This window comes from Athene noctua, chromosome 12 (assembly GCF_965140245.1).
Source record: "Athene noctua chromosome 12, bAthNoc1.hap1.1, whole genome shotgun sequence".
Taxonomy (NCBI): domain Eukaryota; kingdom Metazoa; phylum Chordata; class Aves; order Strigiformes; family Strigidae; genus Athene; species Athene noctua.
The window spans coordinates 3,591,312-3,611,158 of NC_134048.1; the positions used below are offsets into that span (position 1 = coordinate 3,591,312).

The following is a 19,847-nucleotide window of genomic DNA, read 5'->3' on the forward strand; positions in this document are numbered from 1 at the left end:
AGTGGGGAGTGGAGGATGCCCAGAGGAAAGCCTGAGGCAGGAAGGGCACAGAGTTTTCCTGCCCAGGATCCTTTCCCAGGGCCCAAGGTTCAGGAGCTGGAGGCCTTCTGGATCTTGAGCTAGTGTGTGGTACTGAAATGCCCACAGAGTCTTTCGATGTTATGAATATCTTGCACCAGATCCACTCCCTTGTGCTGCTGCCTGCCTGGTTAGGAAATGTGTTGGTAAGGGCAGTGACATGCAACTTCTGAACACTGTGATTGACCTTTTCCTTCTTGTTTTGAGAAAGGGGCTGTGGGAGGGTAGCGCTTCAGTCCTCTGTCCTTGTGTGGTGATGGGCATCCATAGCAGCTTCCACATGCATGGATGTGGCCATGAGAGTTTGTTACTTCTCCTCAGGTGGGATTTGTAAGTGGATGGGCTTAGGGGACCGGTGTAATCTGTGTGTGTTTGATCACGCTCTTAATACATTGCCCTCGTGTCCAGTGTTTCACCGCTGTGGCCATGAAATGTGAGCCGTTGTCACTTTGGGTTCATTCAAGGATGATTGTCCTTTGAAGGGATGTGATGTAAGATGACAACTGGGACTTGAGGGAGTTCTCTCCCTGTGGTGCATTTCCTCCATTTCACTTGTCTCACCAGAGCCTTTGGGGAAGTAGGGAAGGCGATACAGCCTTCTTTTTCCCCAAGCATGTGTCAGCTGCACTCAGTCCTATAAGGTCTTCGGGCTGAGGAGTCTCCTCCAAGGTAGCTGTTGGAAATGGAATTTTTCTCTTCTTACTCCCCTCATCTCCCAGGCCGTGTACTTGTGTTCTTGGCCAGAGAAGTGGGGTGATGTACGCTACCCTGTTTTGTTCTTTCAAAAGTTGCATCAGCAGCTACACCTGTACAATAGAAACCCTGCCAATCTTTTTGGAAAAACAAGCAAAGAAGCAAAAGTAAAGCAAACCAACCCACCAAAACAAAACCTACACAGAATTCTCTACACAATTCAATATCATCCATTACAGAGAGATGAGCATCAACAGTTGGGTTGTTCTCCCGCAGATGATTTCAATGCCATTGCCATTCAGAGCTGTCTCCACATCTGCTTCAGCAAGAGTATTGCTGTCAGGTCTTCAGCATTTCCATCTGAGATAGCTGAAGCGTCGCCAGAGATGACAGTTCAGGAGCAGAGAGTCTGCTGGGCACCGTGTATGTGATACCTCTGGGTGGTTTTCTATTGTGCTCTCATGGATGGGAGGTCGGCTTGAGCCTTGAGGTGTGAAAGGAGACTGTGACATGTCACAGAAGTGAATGTGACACTGAGTAGGGCCCGGCCATTGCCTGATGTGACGGGTGACCTTGAGGAGTGGGCGGACTTGTCTGCAGGAACTGGAAATCCTTGGGAAGACTATGGGCCGTGTCATAAGAAGTCAGTTATGGGAGCTGATGTGCTTGTCTTGAGAACGTGTGTCCCCAAGTGGGGAGTGGAGGATGCCCAGAGGAAAGCTTGAGGCAGGATGGTCACAGAGGGTTCCTGCCCGGGATCGACTCCCAGGCTCCGAGGGTCTGGACTATGAGGCCTGCTAGATCTGAACGTAGTGTGTGGGGCTGAAATGCCCACGATGTCTTTTATGAGTGTCTCGCATCCCTGACAGTCCCTTGTGCTGGTGCTGCCTGCTGCAGGCAGTGTGTGGGTAAGGGGGGGGACATGCAGCCTGCTGAATACTGTCTGATGAACATCTTTGCTGAGGTTTTGGGAACTGCACTGTGGGAGGGTAGTGCTTCCATCTGCTGTCCTTGTGTTGTGGCGGGCATCTGGAGGAGCTTCCGCAGCCCTTGGTGTTGCCATGATGGCAACCTCATCAGGCAGGATTTGTAAGGACACATGAGGAGGTGGGTGTAATCCTGGTGGCTGCAGTGGAGATGTTGTGTTGTCTTCTCACTATTAACTCATTCAGATATCTGCACATACACACCCAACCCAGCACAGCATTGCAGCTCTGGTTTTCTATCGTAGAAGTTCTCTTACCCCACTGACATTGTGAGACCACTTGCATTTGGCATTATACATATTCTTCTGCAAGAACAAAATCCATGTGGCCTGGGATCAGCCTGTCATAGCTCTAACCACAGACCCTGTGATGTGCAGCTCTGTGGTGTTTCCATCTTAGATTGCCGAAAAGGCACAAAGCATTGGTGAATGGTGAAGTTCAAGCATCTGGGAAGTGCCTGCCAGATGCTGTGTGGCTTTGCATCCCTCCGTATGTTATTTGTGCTGGTCGTGGGATAAGTGAGGATGTGCAAAGGCCTGGGTCATGCTCTGAGCAGGGTTGACAGCTGGGCATGTTGTTGGTATTGAGCAAGGTCTGAGTATTATGGAAGTTGCTCTGGAGTTGGAGGCCTTCTGGATCTTGTGAGTGTGTGATATTGAACTTCCCACAACGATGTGTGCAGATCTGCCACAGAGACAGTCCCTCGTATTGCTGCCTGCCTGATGTAGGCCTTGTGTTGGTGTGAGGGGTGAGACGGAGACTGCTGAAAACTGTCTGAGGGACCTTTTTGCTCCCATTTTGGGAGGGCGTTGTGGGAGGGTTGTGCTTCAATCTGGTGTTCTTGTGTAGTGATGGGCATCTCTAGCAGCTTTCCCAGCTTTTGATCACAGAATCATGGAATGGATTGATTTAGAGGGGATCTTAAATATGGTCTACTTCCAGCTCCCTCTGCAGTGAGTGGGCACATCTTCCAATAGACCAGGCTGCTCAAAGCTTCCTCCAATCTGGCCTTGAAGACTTCCATGATGGGCCATGCATATCTTCTCTGGACAACGTGTTGCAGATCCTCACCACCCTCACAGCAGAGCATTTCTTCCTTGCAACTAATCTGAAACTTCTCTCTTTCAGTTTAGAAGCGTTAGTCCTCGTCCTATCCCTACACTCCGCGATAAAGAGTCTCTCCCCATCTTTCCTGTAGGTCCCATTTAAGTACTGACAGGCCACTCTCAGGTCTCCTCAGAGCCGTCCCTTCTCCTGGCTAAGCAACCCCAACCCCCTCAGCCTGTCCTCATAGGGGAGGTGCTCCAGCCCTTTGATCATCTTTGTGTCCTTCCTCTGGACACATCCATGCCTTTGTTGTGCTGTGTGTCCCAGAGCAAAACCCAGCAATCCAGGTGGGGTGTCACAAGAGCCAGGTAAAGGGCGAAAATCCCCTCCCTCTAGCTGCTAGCAACACTTCTTTTGTTGCAGCCCAGGCCATGACTGGCTTTCTGGGTTGGGAGCGCACATTAGCAGCTCATATTCAGTTTTTCATCCGCCAGTAGCACAGAGTCCATCTCTGCAGGGCTGCTCCCGGTGCACTCATTGCCAGGCCTGTGTCCGTGTTTGGGATTGACTCAACCCGCTTGCAGGCCCTTGCACTTGGCCTTGTTGAACTCTGTGAGGCCTGCACGGGCCCACCTCTCAGTCCTGTCCAGGTCCCTCTGGATGGCACATGCTTCCTGCTAGAGTATCGACCGCACCACTCAGCTTGGTGTCATGGGCAGACTTGCTGAGGGGCCACTCAATCCTACTGGCCACATCCCCGGCAAAGGTGTTAAATAATACTGGTCCCGATAGGGCCTCCTGAGGGACCCCGCTTGTCACTGATCTGCACCCAGACATGGAGCCGTTGATCACAAATCTTTGAGTGTGACCATGCAGCCAATTCCTTATCCACCAAAGGGTCCACCCATCAAATCCTCATCTCTCCGTTTCAGAGACAAGGATGTTGTGTGAGACAGTATCAGATGTTTTTCACAAGTCCAGGCAGATGATGTCAGTCATCTTCCCTTCTCCACCAACGTTGTAACCCTGTCATAGAAGCACCAAATCTGAGAAGGGTGATTGCCGTTAATGAAGCCACATTGGCTGTCACCTATCACCTCTGTTTTCCGTGTGCGTCAGCATAGTTTCCAGGAGGATCTACTCCGTGATATTGCTGGGCACAGAGGTGAGGTTGGAGTTCCCCAGGTCTTCCTTTTATCCCTTTCTAAAAATGGGGTTATGTTTCCCCTTTTGCAGTCACAGAGAACTTCATCAGTATGACAGGACTTTTCAAATATGAGGATTAGGGGCTTAGCATCTTCATCTGCCATTTTTCTCAGGACCTTCTGATGCATCTCATCAGGTCCCATGGACCTGTGCACCTTCAGGTTCATTAGATGGGCTCCAACCTGATCTTCCCTTGTGATGAGAGGTGCCACCATATCAGCCTTTGAGACGCTATTGCTTCCAAAACATTTCCTGTTCAAAACTCAGTCCTCCTCCTGTTTGATTCTCCTTTGCAAAAGACGTGATTCAAGGTGATGATTGGAACTGTGGGGCTTTCTCTCCCCATAGTGTTAGTTCTCCATTTTGATTGGCCCACTGGAGGCATTATGAAAGTAGGGAAGTCAATGCGGACTTTTCCTATGTTCCTTCTCCAAGTATCTTGTTGCTCGGATCGGTATCATAAAGTGTTCAGAGAGAGGATTGTGATCCATGGCAGGTGGGAATTTTCTTCTCCTGCTCCGCCTGTCCCCCAAGATGTGACTGCATTCCTGGCCAATGAAGTGTCGTGTCATCAGCTGGCCTGTTTTGATGTCCTTTTGATATTTGGACCAGCAGCGACAAACATAAAAGCCCTCATCCCCCAACTGTCCTACACATTTGATATCATACCCTACAGTACTTTGCTCATTAGCATTTGGGTCGCTCTCTCGCAGCGTGAAAACAACTGCCCATTGCCATTAGAGCTGTCCCAATGCCATGGATTTAGGAAAGGCAGGTCCTGCTTGACTAATTTGACCACTTTCTCTGAGAATGTGACGCACTTAGTAGATGAGGCAAAGGCTGTGGGTGTTGTTTAGCTGGACTTTAGTAGAGCCTTTGACACCATTTCCCAGAGCATTCCCCTGTAGAAACGGGCTGCTGCTGGCGTGGATGGATGTACTGTTCCCTGGCTGGCTGGCCAGGCCCAAAGAGCTGTGGTGAGTGGAGTTACGTCCAGTTGGTGGCCAGTCACAAGTGGTGTTCTGCAGGGCTCAGTATTGGGCCCAGTTCTGTTTAATGACTTTATCAGTGATCAGGGTGGGGGGATTGAATGTACCCTCAGTAAGTTTGCAGATGCCACCAAGCTGGGCATGAGTGTTGATGGGTTGAGGGTTGGAAGGCTCTGCAGAGGGATCTGGACAGGCTGGATGGGATGAGGCCAATTGTATGAGGTTCAACAAGGCCAGTAGCATCGGGGCTTGTATCAGAAAGAGTGTGGCCGGCAGGACTAGGGAAGAGATCATTCCTTTGTACTGATCACTGGTGAGGCCCCACCTTGAATACTGTGTACAGTTTTGGGCCCGTCACTACAGGAAATACATTGACATGTGTGAGTGTGTCCAAAGAAGAGCAGCGCAGCTGGTGAAGGGTTTAGTCCTCTCTGCGAGGAGTTGTTGTGGGAACTGGGGTTGTTTGTTCTGGAGAAAATGAGGCTGAGGGGAGACCTCCACAACCACCTGAAAGGAAGTTGTAACGAGAAGGGTGTGGGTCTCTTTTCCCAAGTAATAAGTGAAAGAATGAGGAGAAAATCCTCAAGTTTCTTCAGGGAAGGTCTCAATATGAGAAAAAATTTCTTAATTGAAAACGGTTGTCAAGCATTGGAAGAGGCTTCCCAGGGAACTGGTTGACTCACCATCCCTGGAGGTATTTAACAGATGTAGTGCTTAGGTGGGGCATGGTACAGTGGTGGACTTGGCAGTGTTAGGTTAATGGTTGGATCGGATGCTCTCAAAGGTCTTTACCAACATAAATGTTTCTCTGATTTTATGATAATCTCTGGAAATCGTATTGCTCCCAGGTGTGTGAGATTTCCATCTAAGGTTACTGAAGCATTGCCAAAGAGGAAGGGTGAGCTGCGGAGAGTCTGTTGGACACCGTCCATGCGATACCAGCTGTATGTATTTCCATGGGGCCATCATTGATGAAAGGGGCACAAAAGCTGGACTGAAGGAAAAAGGTGGCATGTTCATGGAGGTGAATGTGTCAGTGGCCGTGAGTGGGGCCTGGGCATCTCCTGATGTGAAGAGTGACCTGGAGCAGTGGGAAGAGTTCCCTGAGGGAAGTGGAAACGTTTGGGAAGAGCATAGGCCATGTCATAAACCAAGAATGAGAGATGATGTGCTTGTGTTGAGGATGAGTGTCAGACTGTGGAATGGAGGATGCCTGGAGGAAAGCATGAGGCAGGATGGGCACAGAGTGTTCTTTTGCAAGATTGTTTCCCAGGCTCTGATGTGCAGAGTTGGAGGCCTCCTGGATCTTGAGAGAGTTACATGGTATTGAAATGGCCACAATGTCCTTTGAGGTTATGAAGATCTGCCACCAGAGACAGTCCCTTGTGCTGCTACGTGGTTGCCGTAGGGAATGTGCTGGTAAGAGGAGATGAGATGCAGAGTGCTGGACGTTGTCTGATGAACCATTTCCCGCTGGTGTTGAGAAGAGTGTGGTGGGAGGCAGCGCTTCAGCCCTCTGTCCTTGTGCACTAGTGGGCATCCATAGTAGCTTCCACATGCGTTGATGTTGCCACGATGGTTCCTTGCTCCTCCTCGGGCAGGATTTGTAAGCGGATGGAGGAGGAGGTGGGTGTAATCTGTGTGTGCTTGATTTCCCCTCCTTCTGCACTTGCACAGTCGGCCTCGGCACAGATGGTGTGTCCCCTTGTCATGCTTAACTCAAGTATGTGCACGTTTGTGCCAAATCCTTCACAGCAGCCCCGCTCTGGTTTTCTGTGGTACAAATTCTCCCACCCAGTTGACATCGTGGCTGTGCTTGTGCTTCAGCGTTTGGTGTGGTTCTCCCGAGGAATGAAATCCGTGTGGACTGGGATCAGAGCTGTGTCATGGTTTGAGCCCAGAGGAAAACTGAGCGCCAGGCAGCTGTTCACTCAGCCCTTCCCCCTTCAGATATGGGAAGGAGGAAATAAAGTATAAGTCTCAGGAACTGAGATAAGGACAGGGAGGGCTGACTCACCCATTATGGTTACTGGCAAAAGGCAGACTCGTTGGGGGAAGAAAAACCATCACTTGAATTCAAACACTAACAGTGACAACACCTCACAGAGAGAGTGGGACAGTGAAAAGCATTAACACATCTTGAAAAACACCTCCCCCACACCTCCCTTCTTCTTGGGCTCAGTTTTGTTCCCAACCACTTTACCTCCTCCCCACCAGTGGTACAGGGGGCAAGGAATATGGGGGGGTGGGGGGGGTGTTACAGCCAGTATGGCGCTTCCCCTTTCTCACATTCCCCTGCTCGTGTGTGGTGTCTCTGTCACGGCAGACAGTTTTCCACAACCTTTCTCCGACATGAGTTGGTACAAGGAAATGGTCTCTTACTTTACAAGTCATTCCTTCATAGCAACTTGTAATGATTTCTGAATATTGCTCAGTAATCCTGCTTGCCCTGACTGTTCTGGGGGAGCTTACCAAGGGCTACTGTGTTCATCAAAACAAAGCGGTTTTCTGTGGAAACTTACCAAGAATTCCTGTGTTCAGCAAAAATATGCTTCTTGACCTTGGCAAGCAGATGTGCTCTAACTAGTTTAGTCTTGGTAATGACTAGATAGCCATGTATGGATGGTAGAGATGGATGCACTGGTACTTTCAGATAAGATAGAATGAGTAAACTGCCTGAAAACACACTTATTCAAGAAATTGGCTACAAGAATCTACGCATGCTCCGAGGAAAAGTACAGTGTGAGGAGGACTGGAGCCTTCCTCCAACAGAGCGCGGAGACGCCCCCCAGGAGGCAATGGGCAGGCACAGAGAGAACAAAACCTGCTGACACCAGCCTCTAGAGCTAACCCAGCCTCAGTCATGAATATGCATGTTTGTGTTATGTCATCCCATGAGTATGTATATCCACACTGGATCAGTTTTTGGTAAAATGTGCTGAGCGTGTGCAAGCTTTGTGGAGAAATCCCCTTGCACCCCAGCACCAGAGTAAACATACCTGCTGTATAACTCTGAGTTGTTGAGTCTGTTTCTGCAAATCAGAGTCCTTCCCAGGCTGCAGATATACCTCTGCTCCACCGTGGACCTCGACGGGTATCAGGGGGGTGGCCCTGCATCTCATCTCAGGTTACAGGGGGGCTGTCTCTGCAGTGATGCACCTCCCCTAATCCTCCTTTCTTCCTCTGACCTTGGTGTTCGCATAAGTGTCCTTCTCACAACACTTCCTCACAACTCCAAGCTTCATCACATGTTCCCTTTCTTTAATATGGTATCAGAGAGGCACAGCCACCATCACTAATTGTCTCAGCCTGGGCCAGAGGTGGGTCCGACTTGGAGCCAGGGGAGCTTTGAGAAACTTCTCCCAGGGACTGCTGTTACACCCTCCCCTGCTACCAAAAATGCTGCCACATCCAGAAACCCAGCACAGGCTGTCCCAACTCTCGTCACAGAATATTTAAGATCTCTGCTGTGCAGCTCTGTGGTGTTCCCGTCTGAGATCGCTGGAGAGGCACAAGGCATTTGTGGTGGAGCTCAAGCAGCTGGGAAGGGCCTGCCAGTCACTGCGTGGCTTTGCATCCCTCCATGTGATCTTTGTGCCAATCGTGAGGGAAGGTGAGGACGTGCAAAGTCCTGGGTCATGCTCCATGTGGGCTTTGGTGCTGGGGCTCCGTGTTGTGGTGGAGAAATGTCTGGGTACTGTGGCCGTGATCCTCCGAGTGGCACGGAGTAGGGCTTGTGGCAATCAGAGGGAGGGTGACTTTGAGTGGGGAAGAGTCTTTCCTGAGGAAATGGAGATGCTGTGTAGAACATGGAGTGTGTCACTGGGGAAGAACTGGAGGATGTGTGCTTGGCTGTGGAGATGCCATTTCCCAGGGCTTGGGATAGAGCATTGCAGTAGAAAGCCTTGGGAAGTCGCCCGGCGCACAGTGCTGCTTGCCCGGGATCCTCTCAGGACCTCCAGCAGCGCTGCATGTCCTCGTGCCCTGGTGTTCTCCGCACTGTTCCTGTCAGACGAGCAGACATCTGCCATACTCCGTTTGGAGCCCTCACTTTGGATGGGGAACGGTGTTGGTCAAACTGGGGATTTTCCAAATTTCAATCACATTTGGCCAGTCTTCTCCGAGCCTCTCCTTGGTTACCTCTCTGCTCTTAGTCCTGCTAGGGAGAGGAACAAGCGCTGTCTGTATGCAAGAAGTTGGCAAACCTTGTGTTTCAATAGAGCAGAATGGGATCCTTTGCTTTTCTTCTCTCCTCCTATGAAAAACTTCCATCCATTTTTCTTCACTTCCCTCACACTGTTAAAGTGGATGAAATGCAGACTGCTGTTGGGTGGCAGAATTTTGGGCAGTTGGCCATCAGTGTGGGGAATGGCTTTTCACGTCTTCTGAGCTGAGGTTGACGTTGAGAGAACGTCCTTAGCTTTCAGGTGTCCCTCCTGCTTCCCCTTTGACAGAAGTGCGTGAGGGGCACTGGACATTGTCCAGTTTTTTGCAGATCATGAATCATTTTCTGCTCTCCATATTCCCCAGAAGCACTGATAATGTTAAGGGAAAATATACTTGAAGTCCAGTACCCCTTCCCTGAAAATGTTTCATTTCTGAAGAAGCACCCAGTGATGCTACATGTAAGTCGCTCACAACTGCAGTGGATGTATCTGAGAGAAGGATGTGCTTTAGTTGAACTCTAATGTGCAGCTCTGTGCTTTTTCCATCTGAGATTGCTGAAAACTCAAAAAGCATTTGGTGGGGAATTTTACGCAGCTGGACAGAGCCTGATGAATGCTGTGTGGCTTTGTATCCCTCCTTATGTTCTCTGTGCAACTAGGGGGAATGTGAGGGTGTGCAAAGGCCTGGGTCAGCTATAGGGTGACGTTTACAGCTGGGCCTGTTGTTGGGGCTGAGCACTGTCTGAGTATTTTGGCAGTGATCGTGCGAGGGGCTCCAAGTAGGGCCTGGGCAGGTGTCACAGGGACGGTGACAGAGTGCGGTAGAGTCTTGCCTGAGGGAAATGTTCTAACCCTGCTGGGTAGAACAGAGTCTGTGTCGCTGGGGAAGGGCTGGGGAATGTCTGCTTAAGCTGTGGAGATGCCATTTCCCACGGCGCAGGATAGAGGATGCCAGCAGGAAACCTTGAGAAAAGCCCCGGGGCACGGGGTTGTATGCCTGGGATCCTCCCAGGAAATCCAGAAGTTCCACGTATCCTCGAACCCTGTTTTTGTCTGTGGTATTACTGCTTTTGAAGATGACTGCCGTATGCATTTTTAATGCCTTGTTTTTGACAGGGAATGTTATTGGTCCAAGAGAAGCTCTTTGAAATTTGTACCACTCTGGCAGCCTTCTCTGAACGCCTCCTCAGCCATCTCTCTGGCCGTAGTCTTGCTAGGGAGGGGGAGAAGACGTCTCTGTGTTCCAGATGTTGGCAGACCTGGCGTTTCAGTACAGTGGAAGGGGTTCCTTTGCTTTTATTCTCTGTTCTTAGTGAGAACCCGACCAGTTTGTTTTTTCTTCTCTCACACTGGCGATGTGTTGGAAGAGATGCAGAGGATGGAATTCTGGCAGCTGTCAGGTTGCAGATGTTTGGGCAGTTTTCCATCAGTGTGTGGAATGGCTTTTCGAGTCTCCTGAGCTGAGGTTGACGTTGAGAGAACGTCCTTAGGTTTCAAGTGTCCCTCCTTCGTCCCCTGTGATAGCAGAGCATGAGGGAGCAGTGCACACTGTCCAGGGTTTTCAAAGCATTTGCAGAAGATGAGTCATTTTTTTGTGTCCAGCATCCCCAGAAATTGATGATAAATTTAAGGAAGAATGTCCCTTAACACCAATTTCTCTTCTGCTGAAAATATTTCATTTCCCAAGAAGCACCCAGAGACGCTCCAGGTAAGTGGCTCACACCTACAGTGGATGTGTTTGAGAGACAGCTGTGCTTTTGTTCCTGCTCAGCTGCGGCATTTTCCTGTTGGATCGAGCGAAGGCTGCCTGGGTTGTAATGCCTGTCGGGTTGGAGCAGCAAAGCACCACTGCCTGCTCTCGTTCCTCTGCTGCTGCTTCCAGGCACGGTGGGAGCAGGCGGCAGCCGGGACAGGTGGAGGAGGGACCTTAATGCGTTTCTGGGCGTGGATGTGTTGGGCATCCAGAAGATGTTCCCACTGAAGAAGCCGCGGTGTTTCCTGGGTGGCGTTTGTTTGGCTGTGTGATGCGTGGCTCATGCTAATGCTGAGAGGTATTCCGTGGGACCAACGCCCCTGGGAACGGGGGTTCTTGCCGTGTTGTCCCGGCAGAGCCTGCCTGCCTGCAAGGGGAAGCAAGAGCTGGACGTTCCTTGCGCAGGTGGGAAATGAGTCAGGCAGAACAGTTCTTCCCCAAGGTACATGAGGAGTGCTGGGGAGCTGTGGCTGCCCCGTGCTTTGTGAGCCTTCCTGGAGGGTTGTCGTGCTGGGCTGAGATGGGTTTGAGTTCCCGACGGAGAGACTGCCCTGGGCTGTTGGGACTGTTTGGATCCTGTTTTACTGGATGTTGAAGTACCTGGGGCTTGGGCTTGTGTTTCAGAGGGTGTTGGTTTGCGTTCTGATGTCGCGGAGCTGTTCTTTGCCATGGGATTGCCTTGGTGTGTTTTCTGCCGGGTCCCGGAGAGGGCTGGAGGCTGAGGAGTGTGGCCTTCATCGTGAGGGGAGGGGAAGCTGCAGGTGCATGGACAGTAGGAAGGTGCTGGGGAAGAGGAAGGAGAGATCTTGCTAAAGGGCGTGTACCTCCTTCATGGCGAGCATGGTGCAGCTATTTTTAAACACATTTTGCTGAAGAAGAAACGAAGAGACAAGAATGGAAGCAGAAGAGAAGGGCAGAGAAAGAAATGTTATAGCAGGGCAAAAAGAAAAAGAGAGAGAACGGAAGACAGGAAAGAAGAACGAAAAAAAGGAGGAGCAATATAAGGAAGGAAAGGAAGGATTCCTTGCAAGCAAGCAAGCAAGAAGAGATGACTGAGGAAGATTCCCAGCGTGCACTGATGTTATCTCGAGATGGAGAATGGAGTTGAGGAACTCGGCATCCTCGGTACTGCGGGGCACTCGGCAAGGCTTGATGAAGGGTGGTGAGGAAGAGGATGAAGAGCTCTTTCCGCGGGACATGTCCGTGGTTTATTGCGAGCATGGCGTAGGTATTTGGGGAAAATGTTGGTAAAGAAGAAGCACAGAAGAGACCAGGATGGAAAGAGAAGAGGAGGGTAGACGAAACTGTGACAGAGGAAAGAAGGAAAGGGAAGGGAAAGAGAGAAAAAGGGCGAGAAAAAGAGAATGTGAGAAGGAAATGGAGGAGAAAAGGAAAACCAAAGGAAGGACTGACACTGCGCAAGTAAAAATCAAGCCAGGAAGGAAGGAAGGGAGGACGGACAACGACACAGAGGATGAGAATGGAAGCGCAAAGGAGATGACCGGCACGTACCGACCTGCGGCGGAGCAGCACACGGTGTCGCTGCAGGCTCAGAAACGGCGGCTCGGTCAGGGCGGCTCCGCCCCGGTGCGGCGGAGAGCCCGGCTGTGAGCGCGGGGGGGCGGCGCGGGGCGGGCAGGAGAGCCGGGGCGTGCGGGCGGCGGCGGGGAGCCGTGCGGGGCCCGGGCGGGTGCCGGCGGCGGCGATGGGCGTGTGCGGGGGGCCCGCGGTGCGGGTGCTGGTGCTGGCGGCGGCCTGGGCGCTGGGCGGCGGGCAGGTGCGCTACTCGGTGCCGGAGGAAGCCAAGGCCGGGACGGTGGTGGGCCGGCTGGCGCAGGACCTGGGCCTGGAGGCGGGCGAGGCGGAGGCGCGGCGGCTGCGGCTGGTGGCGCAGGGCCGGCGGGCGAGCGTGGAGGTGAGCGGGGCGAGCGGGGCGCTGGTGGTGAGCTCGCGGCTGGACCGGGAGGAGCTGTGCGGGAAGAGCGCGCCGTGCGCCCTGCGCCTGGAGGTGCTGGTGGAGCGGCCGCTGCGCGTCTTCCACGTGGAGCTGGAGGTCACCGACATCAACGACAACGCCCCGCTCTTCCCCGCCGCCCGCAGAAACCTCAGCATCGCGGAATTCACCACGCTGCCGGGATCGCGGTTCCCGCTGGAGGGCGCGTCGGATGCGGATATCGGCGCCAACGCGCAGCTCTCCTACAGCCTCAGCCCCAGCGAGCACTTCTCCCTGGATTTACAGAAGACCGAAGAGGACGTTGAGTCCTTATTCCTTGTGCTCGGGAAAGCGCTGGACCGGGAGTCGGTGCCCGTGCACCGTCTGGTGTTGACGGCGAGTGACGGGGGCCGGCCGTCGCTGTCGGGCACGATGGAGCTGGTGGTGTCGGTGCTGGACGTGAACGACAACGCGCCCCAGTTCAACCAGTCGGTGTATAAAGTGCAGCTGCTGGAAAATACGGGACGTGGCACTTTTGTGATCAGAGTAAACGCCACGGATTTGGATGAGGGGACGAACGGGAATATCTCTTATTCTCTCGGGCAGTTGTTCCCTCAGGAGGGAAGAGACGTTTTCGGGATCGACAGAAACAGCGGAGAGATTCTTCTCAGGGGTAACTTGGACTTTGAGGAAGTTGGTCTCTATCGTCTGCAAGTGGATGCAGCGGATCAGGGAAACCCCCCGCTGTCGGGTCACTGCAAGGTGGTGGTGGAGGTGCTGGACGTGAACGACAACGCGCCCGAGGTGTGGGTGACGTCGCTGTCGGTGCCGGTGCCGGAGGACGCGGCGGTGGGGACGGTGGTGGCGCTGCTGAGCGTGTCGGACCGGGACTCGGGGGCGAACGGGCGGGTGCGCTGCGCGGTGTGGCCGGCGGCGCCGTTCGGGCTGGTGGCGACGTTCGCGGGCTCGTACTCGCTGGTGCTGCGGGAGGCGCTGGACCGGGAGCGGGTGTCGGAGTACGAGGTGGAGGTGCGTGCGGAGGACGGCGGGGCGCCGCCGCTGCGCGCCAGCCGCGGGGTGCGGGTGCCGGTGTCGGACGTGAACGACAACGCGCCGGCGTTCGCGCAGGCCGTGTACACGGTGCTGGCGCGGGAGAACAACGCGGCGGGCGCGGAGCTGGCGCGGCTGTGGGCGCGGGACCCGGACGAGGCGGGCAACGGGCGCGTGAGCTACTCGGTGTGGGAGGGCGGCGGCGGGGGCGCGGCCCCGGGCGGCGGGTGGCGGGCGGCGTCGAGCTACGTGTCGGTGGACGCGGAGAGCGGGCGGCTGCGGGCGCTGCAGCCCCTGGACTACGAGGAGGTGCAGGTGCTGCAGTTCGAGGTGCGGGCGGTGGACGCGGGGGAGCCGCCGCTGTGCGGCAACGCCACGGTGCAGCTCTTCGTGGTGGACGAGAACGACAACGCGCCGGCGCTGCTGCCGGCAGCCGGCGGCGGGCCGGGGCCCGGGGCCGCGGGCTCGGCGGCGTCGGGGCCGGGCTCGGGGGCGTGGTGGGCGTGGGCGGCGTGGGGGGCGCCGGCGGGGCAGGTGGTGGCGAAGATCCGCGCGGTGGACGCGGACTCGGGCTACAACGCGTGGCTGCGCTACGAGCTGTGGGAGCCGCGGGGGAAGGGCCCGTTCCGCGTGGGGCTGTACAGCGGCGAGGTGAGCACGGCGCGGGCGCTGGAGGAGGCGGACGGCCCGCGGCAGAGGCTGGTGATCGTGGTGCGGGACCACGGGGAGCCGGCGCGCTCGGCCACGGCCACGCTGAGCGTGTCGCTGGTGGAGGGCGCCGAGGCGGCGCTGGCGGCCGCGGGCTCGTCCTCGGCGGCGTCGGGGCCGGGGCTGCGGGCGGCGGAGGGCGGCCCGGCGGCGGCGGCGGCGGCGGCGACGACGAACGTGTGGCTGGTGGTGGCCATCTGCGCGGTGTCGAGCCTGTTCCTGCTGGCGGTGGTGCTGTACGGGGCGTCGCGGTGGGCGCCGCGGGCGGCCGTGCTGTCGGGGCCCGGGCCGGCGACGCTGGTGTGCGCCAGCGAAGTGGGGAGCTGGTCGTACTCGCAGCGGCAGAGCCGGAGCCTGTGCGTGGCGGACGGCGCGGGCAAGAGCGACCTGATGGTTTTCAGCCCCAACGTGCCGCCGCCGCCCGGCCCCGCGGCGAAGGAGACGCAGCCGCAGCCGCCCGCTCTGCTGGACACGGTCAGTGGCCCTCCCCTCCCTCCGTCTCTTCCTCCGTCCCTCTGTCCCTCCGTGCCTCCCTCTCTCGCCTGCCGGCCCTTCCCGCGACGCCCCTTGCCCGCTGCCGCCCTTCTGGCGCGTCCCGTGGGCAGGCGCTGGTGGGAGCCGGGCTGAGCCCGCGGGGCCTGCGGGCGGTGGGTGCGTGGCGGGGGCTGAAGGGTGGTGGTGGCACCTTGGCATCTGCCCTCGCGTCCTCCCCGGAGCCCCTGGGCTCTTGCTGGGGCTGCGGGGGGAAGTGAAGGTGTTGCCGCCCCCAGCAGCAGCTGTTCCCGCCCTCCGCTGGGCTTTGCTGTTGCGGGGGGCAGTTGCTGTCCCGGTCAGTAAAGTCACTGCCGCTTGCGGGGAGAGGTGCCAAGACGTGGGGTCTGGGGACGCTCCTGCTTGCTGCTGTGTGGCATTTGCCCCCGAGCTTGCTGAAGGAGAGCAGGACACGCCGGCTGTGGTGGTGATGGTCCCCACGCACTATCTACTGCTTTTTTTTTACCTTTTCTGACTGGTGACTCTGGAGTAATGAGTTGTATTTTCTTTTCTGTCCTCTTCTTCTTTCGTTCTTCTGTAGAAGAGTCTTTTAGGACAAATGTCTTTGTTTCTCCCATTCCCCTGACCATGTTGTGAAGTTGCATTGCGGGCTGCCGAGGTGGCTTGTTGTGCACTGAACTGTTTTGATATTCTGTCAATATTTGCATTAGCAAATTCCCTGAAAATCCTTTTTCAACAACAAAAAAACCCCTTCAATCAAATTTAGCTACACAGTCGATGCCATCCGCTATACTCGTGTGCTCATCAACATGTGAGTTGGTTTCTCTCAGCATGAAATCAGTGCCCTTTGTCATCGGAGTGTTCCCGACAGGAATTCTTCAAAGGGTATTGCTCTCAGAGCTGTAGTATTTTTCCCTTTGAAATTTCTGAAGGATTGTCACACCTGAAGGGTCAGCTGCAGAGACTTTGCTGGACATTGTCCATGAGATGCCATCTCTGTGGTTTTTCATGCTGCTGTCATGGACGGGAATGGTCAAGCAAAATTCGGGTTGAGCCTTCGTGTGGGAAAGGAAACTGTGGCAGGTTGTGGAGGTGAATGTGGCAGAGACACTGAGCAGGGCCTGGCCCTGTCCTTATGCGAAGGGTGACCTTGTGCAGTGGGAAGATCTGTGTGTGGGAACTGGAAATCCTTGGGGAGGCCATGGGCCATGTCGTAAGAAGACAAGAACGGGAGATGATGTGGTTGTCTTGAGAATGCGTGTGCCAGAGTGGGGCGTGGCAGTTGCCCAGAGAAAACCGTGAGGCAGGAATGACACAGAGTGTTCCTGCCCAGGATCATTTCCCAGGCTCCAAGGGTCTGGATTTGGAGGCCTTCTGAATCTTGTGACAGTGTGTGGTATTGAAATGCCTTCGGAGGCTTTTGAGGTTATGAGGAACTTGCATCAGAGACAGTCTCTTGTGCTGCTGACTGCCTGACATAGCGAATGTGCTGGATAAGGGTTGGTGAGATGGCGACTGCTGAATACCGTCTGATGGACCTTTTCCCTCTTGTTCTGGGAGAGGGGTGGTGGGAGCTCCGGCAGCGCTTCAGCCTGCTGTCCTCGTGTGGTGATGGGCATCCATAGCAGCTTCCACAGCCATCGATGTTGCCATGATGGTTCATTGGTCACCCTGAGGCAGGATTTTAAGGGCACACGAGGAGGTGGGTGCAGTCTTTGTTCACTCATCTTCGCTGAGGTGTGCATTTGCAGACTTGGCCTCGGTAGAGATGTTGTGTCCTCTTATCACATGTGGCTCTTTCAGATGTCTGGATGGACAAGCCAAACCGTCCAGAGTGGCCCAGCTCTGGTTTCCTGTGGTACAAATTCTCCCACTGAGTTGACACCTTGAGTGCAATTGCACTTCAGCCTTTGGTGTGGTCTTCTTGAAGAATAAGAGCTGGGTGCAGTGAGATGGGAAGCGGTCGCAGCTCCTCTAATCACAGAATCTGAAAGAACTCAATTTCTCTTTGAAATTGCTGAGAAGGCACAAAGCATCCAGGCAGCTGGGAAGAGTCTAAGAGTCAGAGAGTGGCTTTGCAGTGCTCCGTATATTCCTTGTGCCAATTGTGAGGGAAGGTGAGGATGTGCAAAGGCCTGGGTCATGCTCAAAGAGGGGTTTAGAGCTGGGGCATGTTCTTGTGTTGGAGCAATGTGTGGGTATTGTGGCAGTGATGGCTCCGAGTGGCAGTGACTCGGGCCTGGGTATGTATCACGGGGAGTGTGGCCTTGAGCAGGGAAGAGTGTTGCCTGAGGGAAAGGGAGATGCTGGAGAGAACCTGATCTGTGTCACTGGGGAAGAATCGGAGAACAGCTGCTCAGCTGTTCTATTCCCCGTGTCACGAAATAGAGGATGCCAGCAGAAAACCTTGAGAAATGTCCCCGAGCACAGTGGTACTTGCCTGGGATCCTCTCAGGCCCTCCAGAAGTTCTGAATTTCTCAGGGCACTCTTGTTCTTTGCGATATTCCTGCCCGATGTGATGACAGTTGCCATATTTGCCTTTGATCGTTTCTTTTTGATCTGGAATGTTGTTGGTCAAACAGAAGTTTTTCCAAATTTGCACCACGCTGCCAGTCTTCTCTGAAGCTCTCCTTGGTCATCTCTCTGCTCACTCTCTTGCTGGGATGGGAAGAAGTGCTCTGCATATCGGAGATGTTGGCAGAGCTGGTGCTTCAATACACTGAATGGGATCCCTTGGGTTTCTTCTTTGCCCTTACCCAAAACTCCCACTCTTTTGGTTTTCCTTCTCTCACATTGGCAGTGTGTTGGTACCAGTGGATGAGATGCAGAGGGCAGAATTTGGTCATCTCTTGGGTTGCCGAGGATTGGGTGGTTGGCCATCAGTGTGGGGGATGGTTTTCTGCACTGTACCGAGCTGAGGGTGACATTGTGAGAATATCGTTAGCTCTTGGGTGCCCCACCTGCTTCCCCTGTGATAGAAGTGCATAAGGGAGCATGACACCATGTACAGAAATTTCAAAGCGTCTGGGAAACATGAGTGGTTTTTCTCTGTCCAGCTTCCCAGAAAGCAACTCTCCTGTCCTCAAAAGGTCTCTTTTCTGAAGAAGCCACCAGTGATGGTCACTTGGGAAAGTCGCTCGTACCTGAAGGGACTGTGTTTGAGAGACAGGTGTACTCTCTTTCCAGTTTAGTCGAGGTAACTGGTAATTATGTTGGACTGACTGAATGTTGACTGTGTTGGAGCAGCAAAGCACCACTCCCCACTCTCATTCCTTTCCTGCTGCTTCCAGGCACAGCTGGGACAGGTGGCAGCAAGCGTGGGTAGAGGAAGGACCCTGATGTTTTCCTTGGAGTGGATGTGTTAGGTGTCCAGGGAATGGAAGAACAGTTTGGGTTGGAAGGGACCTTTAAAGCTCATCTAGTCCAACCCCTTTGCAATGAGCAGGGGCATCGTCAGCTAAATCAGATTGCTCAGGGCCCCATCCAACCTGGCCTTGAATGTTTCCAAGGAGGGGGCAGCCACCACCTTTCTGGGGCACCTGTTCCAGAGTTTCATCATCCTCGTTGTAAAAAATGTCTTCCTTATGCCCAGTCTAAATCTGCCCTCTTTCCGTTTAAAACTCTTACCCCTTGTCCTATCGCAACAGGCTCTACTAAAAGGTCTTTCTGAATCTGTCTTATAAGCCCCCTTTAAGTACTGCAAAGCCGCAGTAAGATCTGCCTGGAGCCTTCTCTTCTCTAGGGTCAAGAACCCCAACTCTCTCAGCATGTCATCACAGGAGAGGTGTTCCATTCCCTGATCATTTTTGATCCTCCACTGGACTCACTCCAGCAGGTCTGTGTCTATCCTGTGCTGAGGACCCGAGAGCTGGACACAGCACTGCAGGTGGGGTCTCAGCAGAGCGGAGTAGAGGGGCAGAATCCCCTCCCTTGACCTGCTGTTTGCGTTTCTTTTGATGCAGCCCAGGATACAGTTGGCTTTGTGGTCTGCAAGTGCACACTGGTGGCTCATGTCCAGCTTTTCATCCACCAGTATCCCCAGGTCCTTCTTGTCCGGGCTGCTCTCAATCCCTTCATCCCACAGCCTGTATTGATACTGGGCGTTGCCCAGACCCAGGTACGGGACCTTGCCCTTGGCCTTGTTGAACTTCATGAATTTTGCATGGGCCCACTTCCTGAGCTTGTCCAGGTCCCTCTGAATGGCATCCCATCCTTCAGGCAGGTCAACCGCACCACTCAGCTTGGTGTCATTGGCAAACTTGCTGCGGGTGAACTTGATCCCACTGTCTATGTCACTGATGAAGACGTTAAACAGTACTGGTCCCCATACGGACCCCTGAGGGACACCACTTGTCACTGATCTTCACCTGGACATCATTGACCACTACCCTCTGGCTGTGACCATCCAGCCAATTTCTCATCTCATCAGTCCATTCTCATGGACTGAACAGTCCATCCGTGAAATCCATATCTCTACAACTGAGAGAGGAGGATGTTGTGGGGGACTATGTCCAAGTCCTTACCGAAGCCCAGATAGGTGGCACCTGAAGCTCTTCCCTTGTCCCCTGACGCAGTCACTCCAGCACAAAATGCCACCACGTTGCTCAGGCAAGACTTGCCTTTGGTGAGGTCATGCTGGCTTTCTCCAGTCGCCTCCCTGTCCTCCAGGTGCCTGAGTGTAGCTTCCAGGAGGATCCGTTCCATGAGCTTCCAGGCACAGAGGTGACGCTGACAGGCTGGTAGTT

At 54.1% G+C, this 19,847-nt stretch overlaps 1 protein-coding gene across 1 annotated transcript; it reads left to right on the plus strand.

Annotated features, from left to right (window-relative positions):
• Nucleotides 1-12,567: 12,567 nt before the first annotated feature.
• On the plus strand, nucleotides 12,568-15,341 carry LOC141964947 (protocadherin alpha-6-like). The gene has a single exon (XM_074915890.1). The coding sequence runs from the start codon at nucleotides 12,624-12,626 to the stop codon at nucleotides 15,234-15,236; it is 2,613 nt and encodes an 870-aa protein (XP_074771991.1). The 5' UTR covers nucleotides 12,568-12,623; the 3' UTR covers nucleotides 15,237-15,341.
• The last annotated feature ends 4,506 nt before the right edge of the window (nucleotides 15,342-19,847 follow it).